Here is a 20,139-nt window from a genome sequence, read left to right as displayed (position 1 = left end):
CCTAGACTGGTGCAAGAAATATGGTGGAAGGAAACTCTCTTTCCCACGTTTACACCAATCCAATGCTTTTTTAACTTTAGTAGTAGATGTAAGAAGAATCAAGTACCTCAACCAATCAATATTTTCTGGTTCATCTTGAAGAAGACTCTGCGTTCCATAGAGGTGGTCATTCGGTATGCCAAACCTGATGACAAGGTTCATTCATCAAGGCACGTTAGCGATAGCAATAGGCACGTTAGCGATAGGGAATAAACCAGCAAAAGATATTAATTTTCACTAACCTTCATAAACCTTCATCAGATGACAGTCCTATAACATCAGGTTATACATACACTTATGTTTTGTTCGAAAATGTGCATATTTAGAGCTGAAATCAGTGGTTATACATTGTGCTAACGTAGCATCTTTTTCCCAGAATGTGCGGATATTTTTATGACACTCCAACTATTCTGACCAAATAACTATTCATAAACGTTACTAGAAAATACATGTTGTATAGGAAATGATAGATACACTAGTTCTTAATGCAATCGCCGTGTTAGAATTCTAAAAATAACTTCATTACGACATCCAGCTTAGGTATAGCGAGAGAGTGCCCAAACTCTGGGCGCAAACGACTATTTCACATGTTCGACAGATATATGAAATAGCATCATAAAATGGGTCCTACTTTTGATGATCTTTCATCAGAATGTTGTACAAGGGGTCCTTTGTCGGGAACAATCGTTGTTTGGATTTAGAATGTCCTCTTCTCCAGTCAATTAGCACGGAAAGCTAGCAAAGTGGCGCTAAGCTCTCCTTCCTGAACAAAGGCACACAACGCAACACGCCTAACGTCCCGAATAAATTTCAATAATCTAATAAAACTATATTGAAAAAACATACTTTACGATGATATTGTCACATGTATCAAATAAAATCAAAGCCGGAGATATTAGTCGTCCATAACGACAGCTTATCAGAAGGCAAATCCAGGTCTCTTCTCGCGCTCTCCAGAAAACAGGAAACTGGTGACACGTCATGCCAAGAGCTATTATTCGACCCCAGATCAAGTTACACACTCAATTTCTTCTCTCACTGCTTGTCGACATCTAGTGGAAGACGTATGAAGTGCATGTATTCTAATAAATATCAAGGACATTAATAGGCAGGCCCTAGAACAGTGCATCGATTTCAGATTTTCCACTTCCTGTCAGGAAGTTTGCTGCAAAAGGAGTTCTGTTTTACTCACAGATATAATTCAAACGGTTTTAGAAACTAGAGTGTTTTCTACATTTACATTTACATTTAAGTCATTTAGCAGACGCTCTTATCCAGAGCGACTTACAAATTGGTGCATTCACCTTATGATATCCAGTGGAACAACCACTTTACAATAGTGCATCTAACTCTTTTAAGGGGGAGGGGGGGGTTAGAAGGATTACTTTATCCTATCCTAGGTATTCCTTAAAGAGGTGGGGTTTCAGGTGTCTCCGGAAGGTGGTGATTGACTCCGCTGACCTGGCGTCGTGAGGGAGTTTGTTCCACCATTGGGGTGCCAGAGCAGCGAACAGTTTTGACTGGGCTGAGCGGGAACTGTACTTCCTCAGAGGTAGGGAGGCGAGCAGGCCAGAGGTGGATGAACGCAGTGCCCTTGTTTGGGTGTAGGGCCTGATCAGAGCCTGAAGGTACGGAGGTGCCGTTCCCCTCACAGCTCCGTAGGCAAGCACCATGGTCTTGTAGCGGATGCGAGCTTCAACTGGAAGCCAGTGGAGAGAGCGGAGGAGCGGGGTGACGTGAGAGAACTTGGGAAGGTTGAACACCAGACGGGCTGCGGCGTTCTGGATGAGTTGTAGGGGTTTAATAGCACAGGCAGGGAGCCCAGCCAACAGCGAGTTGCAGTAATCCAGACGGGAGATGACAAGTGCCTGGATTAGGACCTGCGCCGCTTCCTGTGTGACTTCTATTCAATAGTAATAATAATATGCATATTGTACGAGCAAGAATTGAGTACGAGGCCGTTTAAATTGGGCACGATTTTCCCCCAAAGTGAAAACAGCGCCCTCTGTCCTCAACAGGTTAAGCTATATTTCTGAAGAACTGGTTGAGATGCTTGCTGGATTCAACGTGCTGGAATCTTGCTGGTGTCCTGCTGCTCCACTGCTGTACTCTCTAATTTGCTGAAGTACAAAAGACTCTGCTTCCCTCATCAGTGGCTCCATCTCTGTTGAGAGAGACTTGGGTCCATCAGGCAAGCTGCTCCAGGGGTTGAATCAAAGTTAGCTGCCAGATGATTCAGTATGCATGCAAAGCGCTCACTCAGTGACTTCAGGAGGACCTGTGCCAACTGTTCTACAACAGTAGTTGACTGCAAGTGTGCCTCAAGGTTGAGAAGGCAAGGCACCGCAACTGGCTGTCAGTTTGAAGTTGGTCGGTGTGGATTGCAAACGACTCCAGCAACTTCACAAGCTGCTCTAGCTTGGCCCAATCACACTCTGTGCTCGCCCTCAGATTTTCTTACCTGTTAGCTACTGATACCAAGTGATACTGATGCACTAGCTAGGCATATTTGAAACACCGGCATCTACTGGCAGCATTTACCTGCCAGATTCAGAAGCTCGAAAACCCCATTAGAAATAAAAGCTTAACACCATTACATTTTTGCCCAAAGTCTAGAAGAAATAAACTAAAACTAAACATAATTTATGATCTATTTTATTTTACGATTTTTATTTTTTGCATGTTTGCATTGGCTTATTGATACACACAGAAAAATATTAATGTATATGTGTTCGAGAGCCTGTGTGTGTGTGTGTGTGTGTGTGTGTGTGTGTGTGTGTGTGTGTGTGCTGGTCCAGGATGACTATACTCCCCTGGTATTTCCTGAGGGAAGTGGCTTTCTGGGCTACGTCTAATCTTGCTTTCATCTTCCTCAGACACGAGACGCTGAACGACACACTTCCTATACTCTAATGCTTTTTCAACTTTGAACTCTTTTTCAGTTTTCTAGTTTGGTGTGTTCTGTACTTGATAGCACTGCTTTTGTGTTCTGTTGCGTTCTTTGTTTGTATTGATTTCCTCCTATTGTGTGTTGGCTTCTGTGTGTTTCTTGTAGTTCCACTCCAAGTCTAATGGGCACGTTCTATTGGCTACTACATAAACAACAGACTGACACATTAATACTAGTTGTCATCACCATCACTGATATCATTGCCTCCATGACTTTTAACGTCACTATCGTCGTCATCAGTAGCAGCACTGTCATCATTGCCAATATGACTACACTTATTTTCCATTTGTTCACCTTAATGTCCCTTTCCTCTACTCTGGTGAAGACACACTGCTGCCCCCCTCTCTACTGCTCTCAGTCAGAACAAACACCCCTCCCATCCCCCATCTCTGCCTCCAGTCAAACACAACAACAGAAATCGAAAATAGTCTCACAGAACACTCATAGGTCCTCCTCTCACAGCATCTGTACTAACTAGTCCCAGTCGGTCCTGGACTGTCAAGATTATTTACTGCATATCAGCATAATTCATGTTCCTCTATTTGTTGCCATTTGTAGAACAAGAGGTGAGGTAAGATAGTTGGGGATGGGGGTTGGGTTTTGGTTTGGGAGGTTGACCAGACAGGAAGCCAAATTGTGCTCTGGTCCTTTAATGAGGACTCCAGATGAACCCCCTGTGTGCTGGGGTCAGAGGGCAGAGGTCAGATTCTCATAAGTATTATCTTATGAACTGGTCCCCATCGTCCTAGAAGGCTTCATTACCACATCTCCTTCCCTTGGTGATTACTGATAGGTGAAGGGGTAAGAAGGCTGAAGGAAAAGAGGCCTTCGAGACTGTTATGGAGGAAGTCACTCCAAAATTATCTGCTTGTGGTCAAAGATGCAGGTTTTCCACAGTCAACTGAGACGGTGGATTTTTAAATTTAAATGAAACACAGAAGCCAGTGTTTCCCCGATATTCATTTAGCAGCGGCTGGTAAGTAGAAAACAGTGCAAGATTTTGGCAGTTAAGCCCATCCCTTTAAGATCAGAGTGACAAGTTACAACCTATATCTTTAGCAAACAGAGTGAGCAGTGGTGCAAATGAGAGCCAGGATTGCACAGCCACTGTGTGTTCTTTATCATCTCCCTACAGTGCAGTGGCATGAATCAGTTATATTTCCGATGGTGTCAACATAATTTTGCCACCTGCTGAAATCTGTTATATTTGATTTTATATACTTACTATATTTGACTGTGACTAGATGCAGCTGGGGAAGGGAACTCATGGAAAAAAGAAATACTCACATGGCTGGGGTATTATTGTCCTTTGTGTGTGCGTGTGTGTGTGTGCGCGCGCCTGCGCCTGTTTGTGTGTGCACCTGTGTGTTAGGCAGATAGAGGGCAGACACAAGGCTGTGTGTCTGTGGAGTAGAGGAACCTGAGCAGATGATGTCATAGTGGAGTGGGCCTCCTGTGATTGGTCTGGGTGCTGCCGATATCACCTCTCTCACCTTGGAGAGGACACACACACACACACACACACACTTCTACACATACTCCTAAACACACACAAACACACACACTTCTACACACACTCCTAAACACAAACACACGTCCACAAATGCACACACGCACACATGCAAGCACATACACAGCTTTGAGAGTGAACTGGTTGGGTGCCAATCACTTGTGGGTTATTTAACTTCAAAGAGGCCTGAAACCAAACCTCACGATGGAGGGATGGAGTAAAAGAGAGTGAATGAGAAACAACTCATTGAGACAAGCCAAAGGCTGACACTGACATCATGACAGGTAGTGATGAATTCTGATCTCCAGTCAGGGGCGCCTATACCAACCCTCCTTACCATATGCACCCAGTCACCCTCAGGCCCTGTGTGTTAGTCTAGGGGTGTGTGTGTGTGAATCTGGATAACCGCTAAGATCCGCAGAAACACTTGGCCCTCAGCCTCTTTCTTTCTTTGCTCCCTCTTATTCCCCATCTCCCTCTATCTCCCTCTTCTCCCACGCCACCTCTGCACGCCCACGTCTCTCTCACACACTCATGTACTTGAAATTGCTAAAAAGCCCTTGGAGGGAGAAAATGTGTTCTACAAATTCTCAAGGTGAGGAAATAAGGCTAGACTGATTAGGCAATAAGCACTGGATATTTATTGTGTGTGTCTGCATGCTCATACTGTGAGTGTGTGCTTCATGTGTTGTACGTGTGTGTGTGTCTGAGTGTATGGTGTTTGCCCAGAGTGAAAGAGCCCAGTGGTCAACCTCCATCAGGTTCCAATAAACAGCAGCATCCATCTTCCTCCAGCATGTGTGGCCATTACACCAGCTCTGCTGAGTCATCCATTACCCCCTGACATACACACACACAGGTGTGTGTCCATTACAGTCCCCAGAAAGCAACACAGCAAGTGACAGAAGAGAGTGATAGAAGCCATTTACTGGTCTTCAGCCAACCCTTCTCACACTGTGGTTAGTGATGCACCGATATGACATTTTTGGCCGATACCGATATCTGATATTTTCCTTGCAAAAAAAAAAAACTATACGAAAACCGATATTTACAATTTTAGCAGCCTTTTAAGCATTCTAGTACAGTTAAATAGTTAACACACACATGGACGCAGCGGTCTAAGGCACTGCATCTCAGTGCAAGAGGCGTCACTACAGTCCCTGGTTCAAATACAGGCTGTATCACATCCGGCCGTGATTGGGAGTCCCATAGGGCTTGCCACAATTGGCCCAGTGTCGTCCGGGTTTGGCCGGGGTAGGCCGTCATTGTAAATAAGAATTTGTTCTTAACTGACTTTCCTAGTTAAATAAAGGTTACACACACACACACACAAACACACACACCACACTGACCAAAATGTTATTTTGTTGGCATTTACGTATGTCCCCATTACCAGTAAAACACAATAAAAACCTATTTCTTTCACTTACTTGCTGTACTGTTTCGTTGTTCATTTGTTCAGTCGTTTCATTCTCAACCAGGATTTCTATGGAACGCCGTTTGGGTCTTTGCTATGGAACGCCGTTTGGGTCTTTGCATGTCAAAAAAGATACACGTCAATAACACTATTTGACGTGTCAAATAAACTTATTGACCAATCAGGACCTGAATATGACTTCATGTCACATACTAATTTAATGCGTTCATACATTTTTTACGAAGTTATTACTCAGTGATTACACTATCACTTGTACTTCATGTCACAACGATTCATCGATACGTATGCTATGGTGCTGGTAAAGTTGTCTCGCGCACCTACAGTGCTGGTCATAAAAAAAGCTAGCTAGCTCATGGGTGCAAACAATGTTCTTCCCAAAAAAACATAGCAAAGCGACAATCTGTTTCAGTAGCTGTAGTTGGCTAGCTAACTATATAGCTAGGTGTCATCGTCTAAAATAACCCTAATTTATAAGACAGTTCTTATTTGATTAATGGTGGTCGGGCCCATCTATGTGAAGCTAGCCACAATAAGGATTAGCCACAATAGTGGACTTTGCGGTTAGCCTTCAAAACAAAAGTATGTCATTGACGGTGATGCAAATTAATACAAATAGTAGAATTATGCCATAGTTTAATAGATCATGCTAAACGAGGTTGGAATGTTATATAAAATCAACAATAGACAATCATTTGTTAATTTGACAAAAATCTGTTGAAATCACACTGGATGTATTATACTTTACAATTGCATTGGGGGCATACTTATTTCACTGTACATCCTTACCTATGGATTGTGGCTCAATGACATGGGGTATCAGTCTACTCAGTGACACCCAGAGAACATTAGCATCGTAGCTCTTATTGCGGGACTCTGAAACAACTGTGAATTGAGCCACATTTATTGTCAACCTATGTGTATTGAACACTATCCAGAGGAAAAACAATGCCGCGTGGATGTTTTGGAGTCTGATAGCTCTGAGTAGACTGTTACCCCATTTCATTGATCTCCAATCCTTAGGTAAGCTGTACAGTGCAATATGAATGTCAATACACACATTAGGCTGACTGGGGAGGTGATTTCACACAGTCACAGTCCCGCAATAAGAGCTACAACGCTAATATTTGCGTAAACTCTTCACAGTTGTGTTCTGTGGGTGTCACCGAGTAGACTGATACCCCATTTCATTGCTTCACATTTCAACCTTGTTTAACATTATCTAGTCTAAATATGGCATGAGTCCACCAATTGTAACCTTCTGCATCACTTTCAAAGAGGTACTTTTTATTTTGAAGGCAAACCGCAAATTCCACTATTGTGCCTAATCCTTATTGTGGCTAGCTTCACAACACATAACCCGGTCAGGTCGAGCCTCACTAGCCAGATGAAGCTCGCTGGCTGCTATTTATTTTCATGAACTGAAGTTCAATTTCAATAGGTGAACAAGTGGCTACCTTGCTAATACTTACTCACAAGAATTCCTAAATCATTGCTAAGAATAGTGAAAATGACTGCAGTTTCTACTGGTCATTGTTTTCAGGCTGGTTGTATTGGTGCTATCTAGGTACCAAGCTAAAGCTAGCTAGCTACCCCAGAAGTTGCGGTCAAACAAATAATGCTTTGTTACCAACGTTCGTGGCCGGTGTTTGCTTGTTTGCAGACTTTTTTGTTCAGCTTTGACAGTGCTACTGATAGTTGTTCAGCTTTGACAGTGCTACAGAACACACAACATTCTATAATAGAACTGTGTTATTTGACGTCTCAAATTAAAAGCGTATTTAACGTGTCAAATAGTGTTATTTGACGTGTATCTTTTTTGACACGCAAAGACCCAAACGGCGTTCCCTAGTATGTCGGGAAGCTAAGAGTAGTGACTCTATTACTCTGTAACTCTGGTAGGGCAACATCTGAACAATAGCGCACTTGGTAACGTTAGTGTGTACCGGTGGTCGACCAGTCGAGAAAGCCAACATCACCCACGACAGAGGACGGTTGATTGTCAATGGCAATGAATTCCATTATCTTGGCGTTAATGGATTTTGCCCTTGAGTTGTCTCACTGAAATGTTCTTACTCTTTCAAATGACTGCTTGACTTGTTGACTGCTCGATCTACACAGCAGACATTGTGGGCTAGGTTAGGAATGCTGTGTTGCACGTGTAGCGCAAAATTTTACATGGCGTCATTACGTCATGTACCTACGTTATATAGGTATGCACGTCAGCTTTGACATCGGTTTTGCACATCGGCGTTAAACTAGACTTCTGGCCGATACCGATGTTGGCATTTTTAGCTAATATCGTCCGATTCCGATATGTTCACCGATATATTGTGCATCCCTAACTGTGATGGTTTCATCAAGGTAATACCATTGCTGTTAGATGACCATTCTACACTATTGTTGAAAGACCATTTCAAGGCATGAACATCATATGAACAGTATAGGAATTATAAACCTGCAATTTAGATTTATCTAGGTACCGGTATGCAACAGTGATGGGACTTTTCCTGTTATGCTTACAGGCTGCTCTTTGTGTTGTACCTATGTGTGTTTGTGTGAATGTGGACTGGTGAGACATTCTTTAATCCCCACAGTCATTAGACAGATCACCAGATTAGATTACCCCCTCTCCCAGACAGAATCCCTCAGGACCACAGCTGCCTTACCCCCTGACATTAAACAGGGCAATAGGCAGTCCATTCTGTTTGATTGGGGGTTGTGAGGGTTTGTGAGTGCGTGGTTCATTTATGGGGCCTTGCTGAGATTTCTTGTCTGGTGTATCCCTGGGCAGCCAAGGGTGGAGTGTTAAAGTCTGTCTGGTAGCTGGCAGTGTCCTCGTGGGGTGCTGTGCGGTCCTGTGTTGCTGCAGCTTGGTTGAGTTCCCTGCCCTAAGTGGGGTGTCTTTGTCAGTGCCTGAGTAATTTTAAATACGCATCTCGACTCAGGCAGGGTTGCCAAGTGCTGAGGATGGGGACACACACACTAGACCTGTCACTCCTCTCCTTCTTTCCTTCAGCCTTCTCTCCTCCCTATCGTTAAAAATGTGGTAGGACACGTTGTCATGGTGACTGTTGCATGCAGGGCACTGAAAAGACTAAGCAGACTGGCGCTGAGAAACAGACCCCCAAACTCAGCACTGACATATGGCCCATACAACTGTCATGACTATGGGATTCTCTGTCTTTTCATTCTCCATCTCTCTCTCTTATATCTAGCTTACTGTATTCTATTCAGCATTTGATTCTGATTTGCAAGGAGTTTTTTTATTGAGGTTGTGAACTCATGTCTTTCTTTGCTCTAGTCATCCTTTTAGTCTGCTCGTGCTCCCAGTCAGACCAGCAAAGCCCTGTAACCCCCCCATTAACCACCTCCCTTACTATTCCGCTACTTCCTCTGTTAACAGAAAATATTATGTCATTGAAGATTGCAATGGTTAGAATGATTTACATTCTGAGGTAACTAAAGACTAGCATGGGGCTGTAAAGATGGACGTAAAGATGATATCTGCATTATAGTTTCCATGATTATCATGTGAAGTGTCCACTCATGGTTAGGAATGAAAGAATCACCAGTACTGTGTCTGGAATCAAGCACTCAAGCTCTTTCTGACTGAAACTACGTCACTTGGATACTTTGCATATCAGGGCTGAAATTATGTTGTTCACTCATCTCACTCTCTGTCTCTCTCCCGGTCTCTCTCTCTGTCTTTGTCTCTTTCTCTGTCTGTCTCTGTCTCTGTCTCTCCCGGTCTCTCTCTCTGTCTTTGTGTCTCTTTCTCTGTCTCTCTCTGCAGGGCCGACATGTCAAGACAGGGCAACTGGCGGCCATCAAGGTCATGGATGTCACAGAGGTAAGCCTTCGCTCGATTGGGAGAGTTTTGTGTGTGATATAACAGAGCGCTGGTTTGACTGGCAATCACATTCACTTCCATTCATTAGGAGTTCCATGTTGGTTCCCAGTGCTCATATACTACTACTTCCTGAATAATCCAGGGATTTATGACATCACTGTCTAATCCTTTATTGGACTTATTTTAGACTTTATATTCCCTCCAATAGGCTCCTCAGAGGAACATTTCCTTTTTAAGAACCAAAGGAGTAGATAGTAAAATTACATCCCATGTCAGACCTGGTGTCAAGACCAAATCGGGTTAGAAGCTGGGATCACAGAATAGTACTTGACTCAAGGTTCCAGCTATGTTTGATCATAAATACTCTATAGCCACCCACATTATAGCCCATGTAGATTTGGGACATATCCCAAGTCGATTTTTATTGCATCTGAGGCCCTAGATATGTCTTAAATATAACCAAAACACAAATAGCTGGATAGTAGTAGTTGCCAAGATTAACCTCCACCGCCCCCCTGCTCTCTCTCCTTTCCTCAATTCCCCTAGTCAATATTTTCCCTCCTAAAATAGCTATAATATCAGGTTTATATGAATGTAGGGCTTCAACCTCCGTAGTATTTTTCCTCTTCATGCCACAAAGCTGAGTTTGTGTTTGGAGCTGGATGGAGTGAATAGCTAGCTTTTCACGTGGCGCTGACTGGTAAGACACTTCAGGAGAGCGGTCACTTCCGCTAGCAAGACAGAGGTCCGGAGTTCGTGCCAGGTATGGGCTGAATCGGGAGGAAGTGGTACTCAATAAGCAAGCAGCGTGACATCCTTTAGAACTGCGTATTCAGATCATCTGGGGTCTTATGTTACGGGGTGAAAACTGTTTTCATGGGCACACAAATCCAAAATGATGCATGCGATTGCAAAATCGAATGCTTCAAACCTTAAAGAGTTTGACTTACCTTGCATAATACTTGTTGGATGCGAATTTGGTGTCCAACTGATTTATTATTTTCACATATCGTCATCTGATCCAGGAAGGAATTTTCCGAATGACACTTGAACTTGAATTTGGAGCTCAGAAAGTACTGGAATAAGCCTACCTTGAAAATTTGACATTTTGGTGCTTGAAAAGTCCTCCTGCTCCCTTATAATTATTCGTGATTACATTTTGTGTCAGTTTTTGTGAGAGATGTGGCCACTTTCGATTGTTTCCCGCCGCTTCAGTTGAAGCGTGTTGCAGTACTCTGTTTCGGTAAAATCATGTGCGTTTATTATGAGGATGACATCTGTTGGCTTCAACATGGCTTACCATTCAAATCCTTTCATTAAAAAAGGAACCTGGTTTTTGGACACTTTCTCAATATAAAAACAACAATGGTGAGATTCAAATAGTGAGATTAATACCACTATTCATGGGTTATTATATGTACCTGCGTCGGCAACTGGGCTACAGACAAATCGCCATGCATACATCCAATCTATTTAGTCAGGCAATGTCCATATTGTTCTCACACATTTTTTTATGTCATACTTTGAATATAAATGCATTGGCAAAGCCTAAAAAAGGCATTATTCTTAAAGTGGTAATAAAAAAATAGCATGCTTTTTGGGGGAAGGTGGGGGATTCAATATTAGGCCATATGTAAGTGATACTATTGTATAACATTGAGGTAAGTGAAAATAACAATTAAGTGCTTGAAAAAGTCCCTGAAAGGCCTTGAATTCGACTTGCCAATGTCTGTATGAACCCTGCTTAAAGAATGTATAGTCCTAGGTCTATGTTGTTGTATAGGTGGCGTTATGGGCCGATTTCCTCTAAGTATACATGTGGAACTGCATAAAAATATTTTTTATTTTTGTTTCAAACCATTTTGAAATGTTTATCCCAATGTCACACATTGGCCCCATTTATTTATAGAAAGACCCGTATACATGTGACGAGTGACCCATGACCCCAACATATAGTGCCCTCTAGTGTACAAAACAAGTAGAAATAACCCTTGACAGACAACATATAATACCAGTCAAAAGTTTGGACACACCTACTCATTCCTGGCTTTTTCTTTATTTTTACTATTTTTGACACATAAAATAATAGTGAAGATATCAACACTATGAAATAACCCATATGGAATCATGTAGTAACCAAAAAAGTGTTAAACAAATCAAAATATATTTTATATTTGAGATTCTTCATAGTAGCCACCCTTTGCCTTGATGACAGCTTTGCACACTCTTGGCATTCTCTCAACCAGTTTCACGAGGTAGTCACCTGGAATGCATTTCAATGAACACGTGTGCCTTGTTAAAAGTTAATTTGTGGAATTTCTTTACTTAATGTGTTTGAGCCAATCAGTTGTGTTGTGACAAGGTAAGGGTAGTATACAGAAGATAGCCCTATTTGGTAAAAGACCAAGTCCATATTATGGCAAGAACAGTTCAAATAAGCTTAGAGAAACGACAGTCCATCAATAGTTTAAGATATGAAGGTCAGTCACTATGGAAAATGTCAAGAAATTTGAAAGTTTCTTCAAGTGCAGTCGCAAAAACCATTAAGCGCTATGATGAAACCGCGTCTCATGAGGATCGCCACAGGAAAGGAAGACCCAGAGTTACCTCTGCTGCTTAGGATAACTTCATTAGAGTTAACTGCACCTCCGATTGCAGCCCAAATAAATGCTTCACAGAGTTCAAGTAACAGACACATTGCAACATCAACTGTTCAGAGGAGACTGCGTGAATCAGGCCTTCATGGTCAAATTGCTGCAAAGAAACCACTACTAAAGGACACCAATAATAAGAAGAGACTTGCTTGGACCAAGAAACACGAGCAATGTACATTAGACCGGTGGAAATCTGTCCTTTGAGTCCAAATCTGAGATTTTTGGTTCCAACCGCCGTGTCTTTGTGAGACGCAGAGTAGGTGAACAGATGATCTCCGCATGTGTGGTTACCACCGTGAAGCATGGAGGTGTGATGTGTGGAGGTGCTTTGCTGGTGACACTGTCTGTGATTTATTTAGAATTCAAGGCACACTTAACCAGCATGGCTACCACAGCATTCTGCAGCGATATGCCATCCCATCTGGTTTGCGCTTGGTCCCACTATCATTTGTTTTTCCACAGGACAATGACACAAAACACACCTCCAGGCTGTGTAAGGGCTATTTGACCAAGGAGAATGATGGAGTTCTGCATCAGATGACCTGGCCTCCACAATCACCCGACCTCAACCCAATTGGGATGGTTTTGGATGAGTTGGACCGCAGAGTGAAGGAAAAACATCCAACAAGTGCTCAGGATATGTGGGAACTCCTTTAAGACTGTTAGAAAAGCATTCCTCATGAAGCTGGTTAAGAGAATGCAAAGAGAGTGCAAGCTGTCATCAAGGCAAAGGTTGGCTACTTTGAAGAATATAAAATATATTTTGATTTATTTAACACTTTTTTGGTTACTACATGTTATTTCATAGTTTTGATGTCTTCACTATTATTCTACAATGTAGAAAATAGTACAAAATTAGGAATGAGTAGGTGTGTCCAAACTTTTGATTGGCACTGTATACACAACACATAAAATGGCACATAAACAGGCCAAAACGGCTCCTACAGTGAGAGTGAAGGTGGTGTCAAGAATCTGAGCTCAACACAGTAATACACACTGGATGTGACTCAGCAGTTTCCTACACTACGTGTTGAAGAAGAACTTGTGTGTCATCACTATTTGCGTTACACACTCCTCTTATCTTGGCATACTGCATATAAGAAGTTTGTGTGTGTGTTTGTGTGCGTGTATACTAAGTGTGAACAGAAAGACAGACCCAGACTATTGTCACTAGGCAAATGTTACAGACAGTATTTGTCTACATGACAAAGCATATTCCTACCCTGTTACTAATTGAGAAAAAAAAACATCCAAGCACCCTCCTTTTATTTCACATGTCAATAACGCAAAAGAAAATATTAAGAAAATAACGATTAGGACAGGGAGAAGGATGGATAGAGTGAGTAGGAGGACAGAGAATGAGAGACGGATTCTGTTTGCCAGACTGTCTGAGTATTGGCGTGTGGCTTGTATTTATACAGTCCTACTGGTGATCTACACTTGTTAGAGATCTTTCACACATCAACTCTTTTCTGTGAAGAGAGTTTTGGAAAGGGGTAGTTTTCTCCCTGTTCAGCTGTTTTGTAAAATAAACACTTCAGTTGGGGTTTGGGCGTTTGCCAAGAGAGGGATTTAGTTGGGTTGTGGTAGCATGTTTATTTTTGAAAAGCTTGATCTTCTATCGTTGTCCTGCAGGGGGATAGGCTAGTCTAGTGGATTTACAGGATTCAGTACATATGATATGCGTCATCCAGGAACTCCTGGTCAGCAGAAAACATCTGTTTGTAGAGCATGGAAACAGAGACCCAGATTTTTCTCTTGAAAATGTATTCCTAAAAAAAACTATTGATTTCAAAGTTTAACAAACCATACACCTCTGTAAAAAGGCAACTTTTAACAATTTCCACAGAGAGTTTACCAAGCACATTTACAGGAAGAACTGTGCAGATACAATGTTTGGTAACAGAATAAAACTGAGGGAGATTGTACTGCATCTGCAGAGTTTTTCCAGTAAATATATATTTTTTAATTTACTTTGTAAATTGTTCAAAGTAGTCATTGTGCATATAGTTGTATGGTTTGTTAAACTTGAAATCAATGTTTTTTGTTTGGCATACATTTTTCCGTTACAGTGGAATTGCCCAGTACTATTTAACTGTGTGGTATAGTACTACTTTAAGAAGCAGAGAGCCAGGTAGCATCATTGATGTATGTGTAGTGGTGGTGCACACCAGTTATAGGGTCTACGCCTAAGATGGGAACATATCTTTGTATTGTAAACCCAGTACTTCTGCCCAAGCTCCCTACCATGTATGTGTGTTCTGTGTGTTCCTGTGAATATAACATATTACAGTAAAGCTACAGACAGCTCCAGTATAGTTTTAGCTTCACTCTACTCTACAGGCTCATTTCAGCATATGTGCTCTGACCCAGATACCACTTCCTGTCCTACATACAGCACAGAGAGAGAGGGAGGGAGAAGAGTGGAAGAACGAAAGAGTTTGTTTTTCTTTCCTCCTCTCAGAAGGGTCATTTGAAGTGCAGTGGAATCATGGGAGGGTTTTAAGTCGCTCAGTCACTCGTCTCTCATCACCTCTCCTCCCTGCTGTCTCCTTTCTCTCTCTTGCTCTCCCCTTTTCTCGTGCTCCCTTTACCGCCCTCTTTCTTGCTCCTTCTCTCTCTGTCTTGCTCTCTTCCCATCACTACCCATCTCTCTTCTCTCCCTACCACTCCTCTCCCTGCCTCTCTGACTGTATAACTTCTAATCACATTAGCTGTACTAGAGCAGAGGACTGTAGTATCTAGAGTCCTGCTCCTCAAGCTAACCCAGCAGAGAGGCTGCTGTTGGAGGCTAATTCACTGGGATTCAATAGGAGTCAGAAGTTATTAGAAAAATCCCTGATTCAAACAGTCTCTCCATCTTTCCTCTCTCCCTCTTTTTTGCTCTCTTCTTTTTCTCTCTCGTGCACTGTCTCTCTCAACTCATCTCTTCTCACTGTCTTGGCTCACTCTCTTAGCTGAATATCTTTATTGTAGAAAGTGAGATAATGATGGTGGGAGGTAATAAAAAGGGTGACCCATCCCCCTTATTCTTTCCATTGTGTGTGATACTATCTGTAAAATGGCCACCCTTGTTAACACCTCCCACCATCATTATCTCACTTCCTACACATGATTTAGAGTTGTGAAAATGGCATCCGGACTATGAGAGAACTGGGGGATAGAAGATGGGGTGCTGAAAATATGAGGTTATGGAGAGTGCAGACTAAGAGAAGAATGTCACTGGAATGCATAGCGGATGTTTCACGTGCTCCTGACCAATTCTGCTATTTTGTGAGCTCAATTTTTTTGTACATAATGTCTCCTCCTCCATTTCCATGACCGAAAAGAGCTTCTGGACATCAGAACAGTGAGTCAGCGGTACAGGACATACTGCTCACCCCCGACCTGGCCCTGATCCGGAAGAGAAAGAGACAGCGATATAGAGGCCGATGCGCGTGCACCCTAATGAAGCTACGGCGGAAAGTAAATAATCTGCCTCTACCCTCTGTTCTATTGGCAAATGTACAACAATCACTGGAGAACAAACTGGATGAGCTCCGTTTGAAACTATCCTATCAACGGGACCTGAAAAACTAATATCCTATGTTTCTCAGAAACTAGGCTGAACAAGGACATGGATAATATTCTAGCTGGTTTTTCTATGCATCGGCAGCACAGAATAGCAGCATCAGGTAAGCTCAATGGATGTGTGTCTTATTGTTAACATCAGCTGGTGCGCAATCTCTAATATTAAGGAAGTCTCAAGGTTGTGCTCGCCTGAGTTAGAATACGTTATGATAAGCTATAGACCATATTATTTACCAAGGGAGTTTTCATCTATATTTTCCATAGCCGTCTATTTACTGCCACAAACCGATGCTGGCACTAAGACCACACTCAACAAGCTGTATAAGCAAACAAAAAAATGCTCATCCAGAGGCGGTGCTCCTAGTGGCCGGTGATTTTAATGCAGGAAAACTTAAATCTACCAGAAATGTCACCCTAGCAACTGGAGGCTACAAAAATCTAGACCACCTACCTTTACTCCACACACAGAGACACCTACAAAGCTCGCCCTCAATTTTGCAAAGCTCATTCCTGCTTACAAGCAAAAACTCTAACAGGAAGTACCAGTGACTCGCTCAATACAGACGTGGTCCAATGAAGCCGATGCCAAGATACAGGACTAGAATATGATCAGGGAGTACCACATAAGTCACCGGCTTCATTAATAAGACGACAAGTAAAAAAAATGGCAGGTCATCCCAGCAACAGGAAGACCACATGTTGAGGGAGCATTATACAAAGTGACGCTAAATCAATGTTTTACCACTGCTAAATCAATGCTTTACCAGCCAGAATGGTTTGAGTGAATCATACACTGTGTGTGCGCGTGCCTGTGTGATAATATTGGTTTATTTGGCTCCATTATCATTTACGATATAGAACGTGCCATTTTCACTTCCATGCTCGTCAACATTCTCGTTGTGACTGAAAGTCAATAAATGGTGGTATTTACCAGGCTCAATCTGGTTGAATAAATAGCAGTCTGTTTCTGTTATTGTTGTCATGATTACAACAAACTTCCCCTCTGGAAATGCCATGAGGGGTAAACAACCTATGGAGTGTCAGTTCATAGACCATCATACACAAAACAAAGAGCTCATTAGGGTGTGTGTGGTTGGTTGTCACCGGGGGCTCTCAGATGAGACTGTTATCAGTTCACATTTCTCTAGGACGTGTTCCCTGGCCAGGACAAATAGAACAATGAATATTTGTTTTGTTTGTTATGATTCGCTCCATTACTTCATAAAATTACTCCCCCCCCCCCCCCCCCCTCCAGGGTAATGGGAATTTATTAGCTCTATTAATGTTCTTTCTCGCTCTCTCTATCTCTCTTTTTCTCTCTCACTCTGTGTGTGTGTGTGTGTCTAGGATGAAGAAGAGGAGATTAAACTTGAGATTAATATGCTGAAGAAGTACTCCCACCACAGAAACATAGCCACCTATTACGGAGCCTTCATCAAGAAGAGCCCACCAGGACATGACGACCAGCTATGGGTGAGTGTGTGTTTACCTAGTCTATCCCTCAGTCCCAAATACCTTTACCTAAAACTCAAGCCTAAACTACTTGGACATCTCCAGCATAAGGCCTTCATAACGGTGTCATAGAATGACATTGCTAGTTTGGTTCAATAGGAGGTACCATCCTCACTCTACCTACCTCGCCATCCATAGTCCTTGTCATGTGTTGCTGCCTTGCTATGTTGTTGTCTTAGGTCTCTCTGTATGTAGTGTTGCGGTGTCTCTCTTGTCGTGACGTGTGTTTTGTCCTATATATTTTCTTTTAGCCCCCGTCCCCACAGGAGGCCTTTTGGTAGGCCGTCATTGTAAATAAGAATTTGTTCTTAACTGACTTGCCTAGTTAAATCAAGGTTCAATTTAAAAAATGAACAGTCCTCCCTAAAGGCTGGGTGGTTTGAACTCCCCCTTCCTCTCCTCCTTTCTCTGTGGATCAACAATAGCCCGCCCTCCCTCCCCGGTCAGTCCCTGTGTGTTTGCCTGCTAGTGTTACCTTTAATGGCCCCTTTCAGACTCTGGGGCTTTTTATCTCAGAGATAGAGGTGCTGCTGAGAACGAGCGACCAGCAAGATAAGGGAAGGAGGAGGGATGGAGCGAGAGAGAGGGATTTAACTATAGGTTTCTCCAGGCCAGGGTTACTCCCAGTTTATTGCCATCCATCTCTGCTTTACTTAGAAAGAGAGGGAGGGAAAGGGAGTGAGGGTTTCTCTCGCTAGACTCAAGTACCATGCAGTGGTGTAAATGACTTGAGTAAAAATACTTAAGTTGTTTTATTTGTAAAAACTTTTTTTACTTTACTATTTATATTTTTGACAATTTTTACTTCACTACATTCTTTAAAAAAATTATGTACTTTTCCTTCATACATTTTCCCTGACACCCAAAAGTACTCATTACATTTTGAATGCTTATCAGGACAGGAAAATTGTCCAATTCACACACTTATCAAGAGAACATCCCTTGTCATCCCTACTGCCTCTGACCTGACAGACTCACTAAACACTCACTAAACACACATGCTTTGTTTGTAAATGATGTTTGAGTGATGGAGTGTGCCCCTGGCTATCTGCAAATAACAAAAACAAGAAAATTGTGCCGTCTGGTTTGCTTAATATAAGGAATTGTAAAATATTCATACTTTTACTTTTGATACTTAAGTATATTTTAGCAATTACATTTACTTTTTATACTTAAGTATATTTAAGACCAAATACTTTTAGACTTTTACTCAAGTAGTATTTTACTGGGTGACTTTCACTTTTACTTGAGTCATTTTCTATTAAGGTATCTTTACTTTTACTCAAGTATGACAATTGGGTACTTTTTCCACCACTGGTACCACGTCTATTGTTTTCACCTTTTACATCTACACTGTTATGGCTGCATTGTGTGTGTGTGTGTGTGCGCGCGACACGCATATGTGTACATGACTAATTGGCTCTCTCTCTCTCTGGGTCTCTAGCTGGTTATGGAGTTCTGTGGTGCAGGCTCCATCACAGACCTGGTGAAGAACACCAAGGGCAACACACTGAAGGAGGACTGGATCGCCTACATCTCCCGTGAGATCCTCAGGGTGAGTCTACTTTTACTTCCTACACGTTCCCCCTGCTGCTGCATGCTGGTATCTGTGGTCTCATGATGGTCTGTGTTTCTCCTCAGGGGTTGGCTCACCTGCATGCCCACCATGTGATCCACCGTGACATCAAGGGCCAGAACGTGCTGCTGACTGAGAACGCTGAGGTCAAACTTGGTAAGTTCACTGGTTTCAACCGGTTTGAGATGATTTGATACAAGAGGCTAGAATGGTTTAAACTGGTTGAAATTACTCTAATTCAAACTGAGGCTGGTTTGAAACATAATACAATGGACTAAACTAGTTTGAACTGGTTCTGACTGGTCTTCTCCCCCCCTCCTCCAGTGGACTTTGGTGTGAGCGCCCAGCTGGACCGGACAGTGGGCCGGAGGAACACCTTCATCGGGACACCCTATTGGATGGCGCCCGAGGTCATTGCCTGCGACGAGAACCCAGACGCCACCTACGACTACAGGGTAAGATGCACTCAATAACACCATGCCACTATTTGCTAATGGCTGTCAGTGTCCAGTTGTATGTAAAGTTAGTTGATTGATAGCTGCTTGCGTTTGTGCCATTGTATGTGGCTGTGTAGGCTGATGGGACAGTACAGACAGTACAGTAGCAGGTTGGGGTAGATGTTGTCATGACCAGAGAGGGTGGTAATTACCACCCTATATAGATGCATGCACATATAGATTCATACACACACACACACACACACACACACACACACACACACACACACACACACACACACACACACACACACACACACACACACAATGGTAGCTGTGTCCATGTCTCTCATAGTGTATTTTCTCCTGCAGAGTGACTTGTGGTCCACTGGAATCACAGCTATAGAGATGGCTGAGGGAGCTCCTCGTAAGTACAGCCACTCTATTACCACCCATAGGGCGGCGCACAATTGGTCCAGTGTCGTCCAGGTTAGGGGAGGGTTTGGCCGGGGTAGGCAGTCATTGAAAATAAGAATTTGTTCTTAACTGGCTTGCCTAGTTAAATAAAACATCTCCCAAAAAATTACTATTGGACTTCTACAG

At 42.6% G+C, this 20,139-nt stretch overlaps 1 protein-coding gene across 5 annotated transcripts in view; it reads left to right on the top strand.

Annotated features, from left to right (window-relative positions):
• map4k4 (mitogen-activated protein kinase kinase kinase kinase 4) overlaps positions 1 to 20,139 on the top strand; it is a 96,567-nt gene that overhangs the window by 39,771 nt on the left and 36,657 nt on the right. For all 5 annotated transcript variants that reach the window (XR_005478002.1, XM_039006989.1, XM_039006988.1 and 2 more), the window contains exons 3-8: positions 9,731 to 9,787; positions 17,359 to 17,484; positions 18,968 to 19,078; positions 19,165 to 19,255; positions 19,424 to 19,554; positions 19,909 to 19,963. Coding sequence is in view for 4 of the 5 variants with exons in the window: in XM_039006989.1 (XP_038862917.1) it covers positions 9,731 to 9,787; positions 17,359 to 17,484; positions 18,968 to 19,078; positions 19,165 to 19,255; positions 19,424 to 19,554; positions 19,909 to 19,963 (571 nt within the window). In the remaining variant the exon portion in view is untranslated. The remainder of the gene's footprint in view (positions 1 to 9,730; positions 9,788 to 17,358; positions 17,485 to 18,967; positions 19,079 to 19,164; positions 19,256 to 19,423; positions 19,555 to 19,908; positions 19,964 to 20,139) is intronic.

The sequence above is a fragment of the Salvelinus namaycush genome, chromosome 13 (genome assembly GCF_016432855.1).
Source record: "Salvelinus namaycush isolate Seneca chromosome 13, SaNama_1.0, whole genome shotgun sequence".
NCBI classification, from domain to species: domain Eukaryota; kingdom Metazoa; phylum Chordata; class Actinopteri; order Salmoniformes; family Salmonidae; genus Salvelinus; species Salvelinus namaycush.
This window is presented reverse-complemented; position numbering and strand designations above follow the sequence as displayed.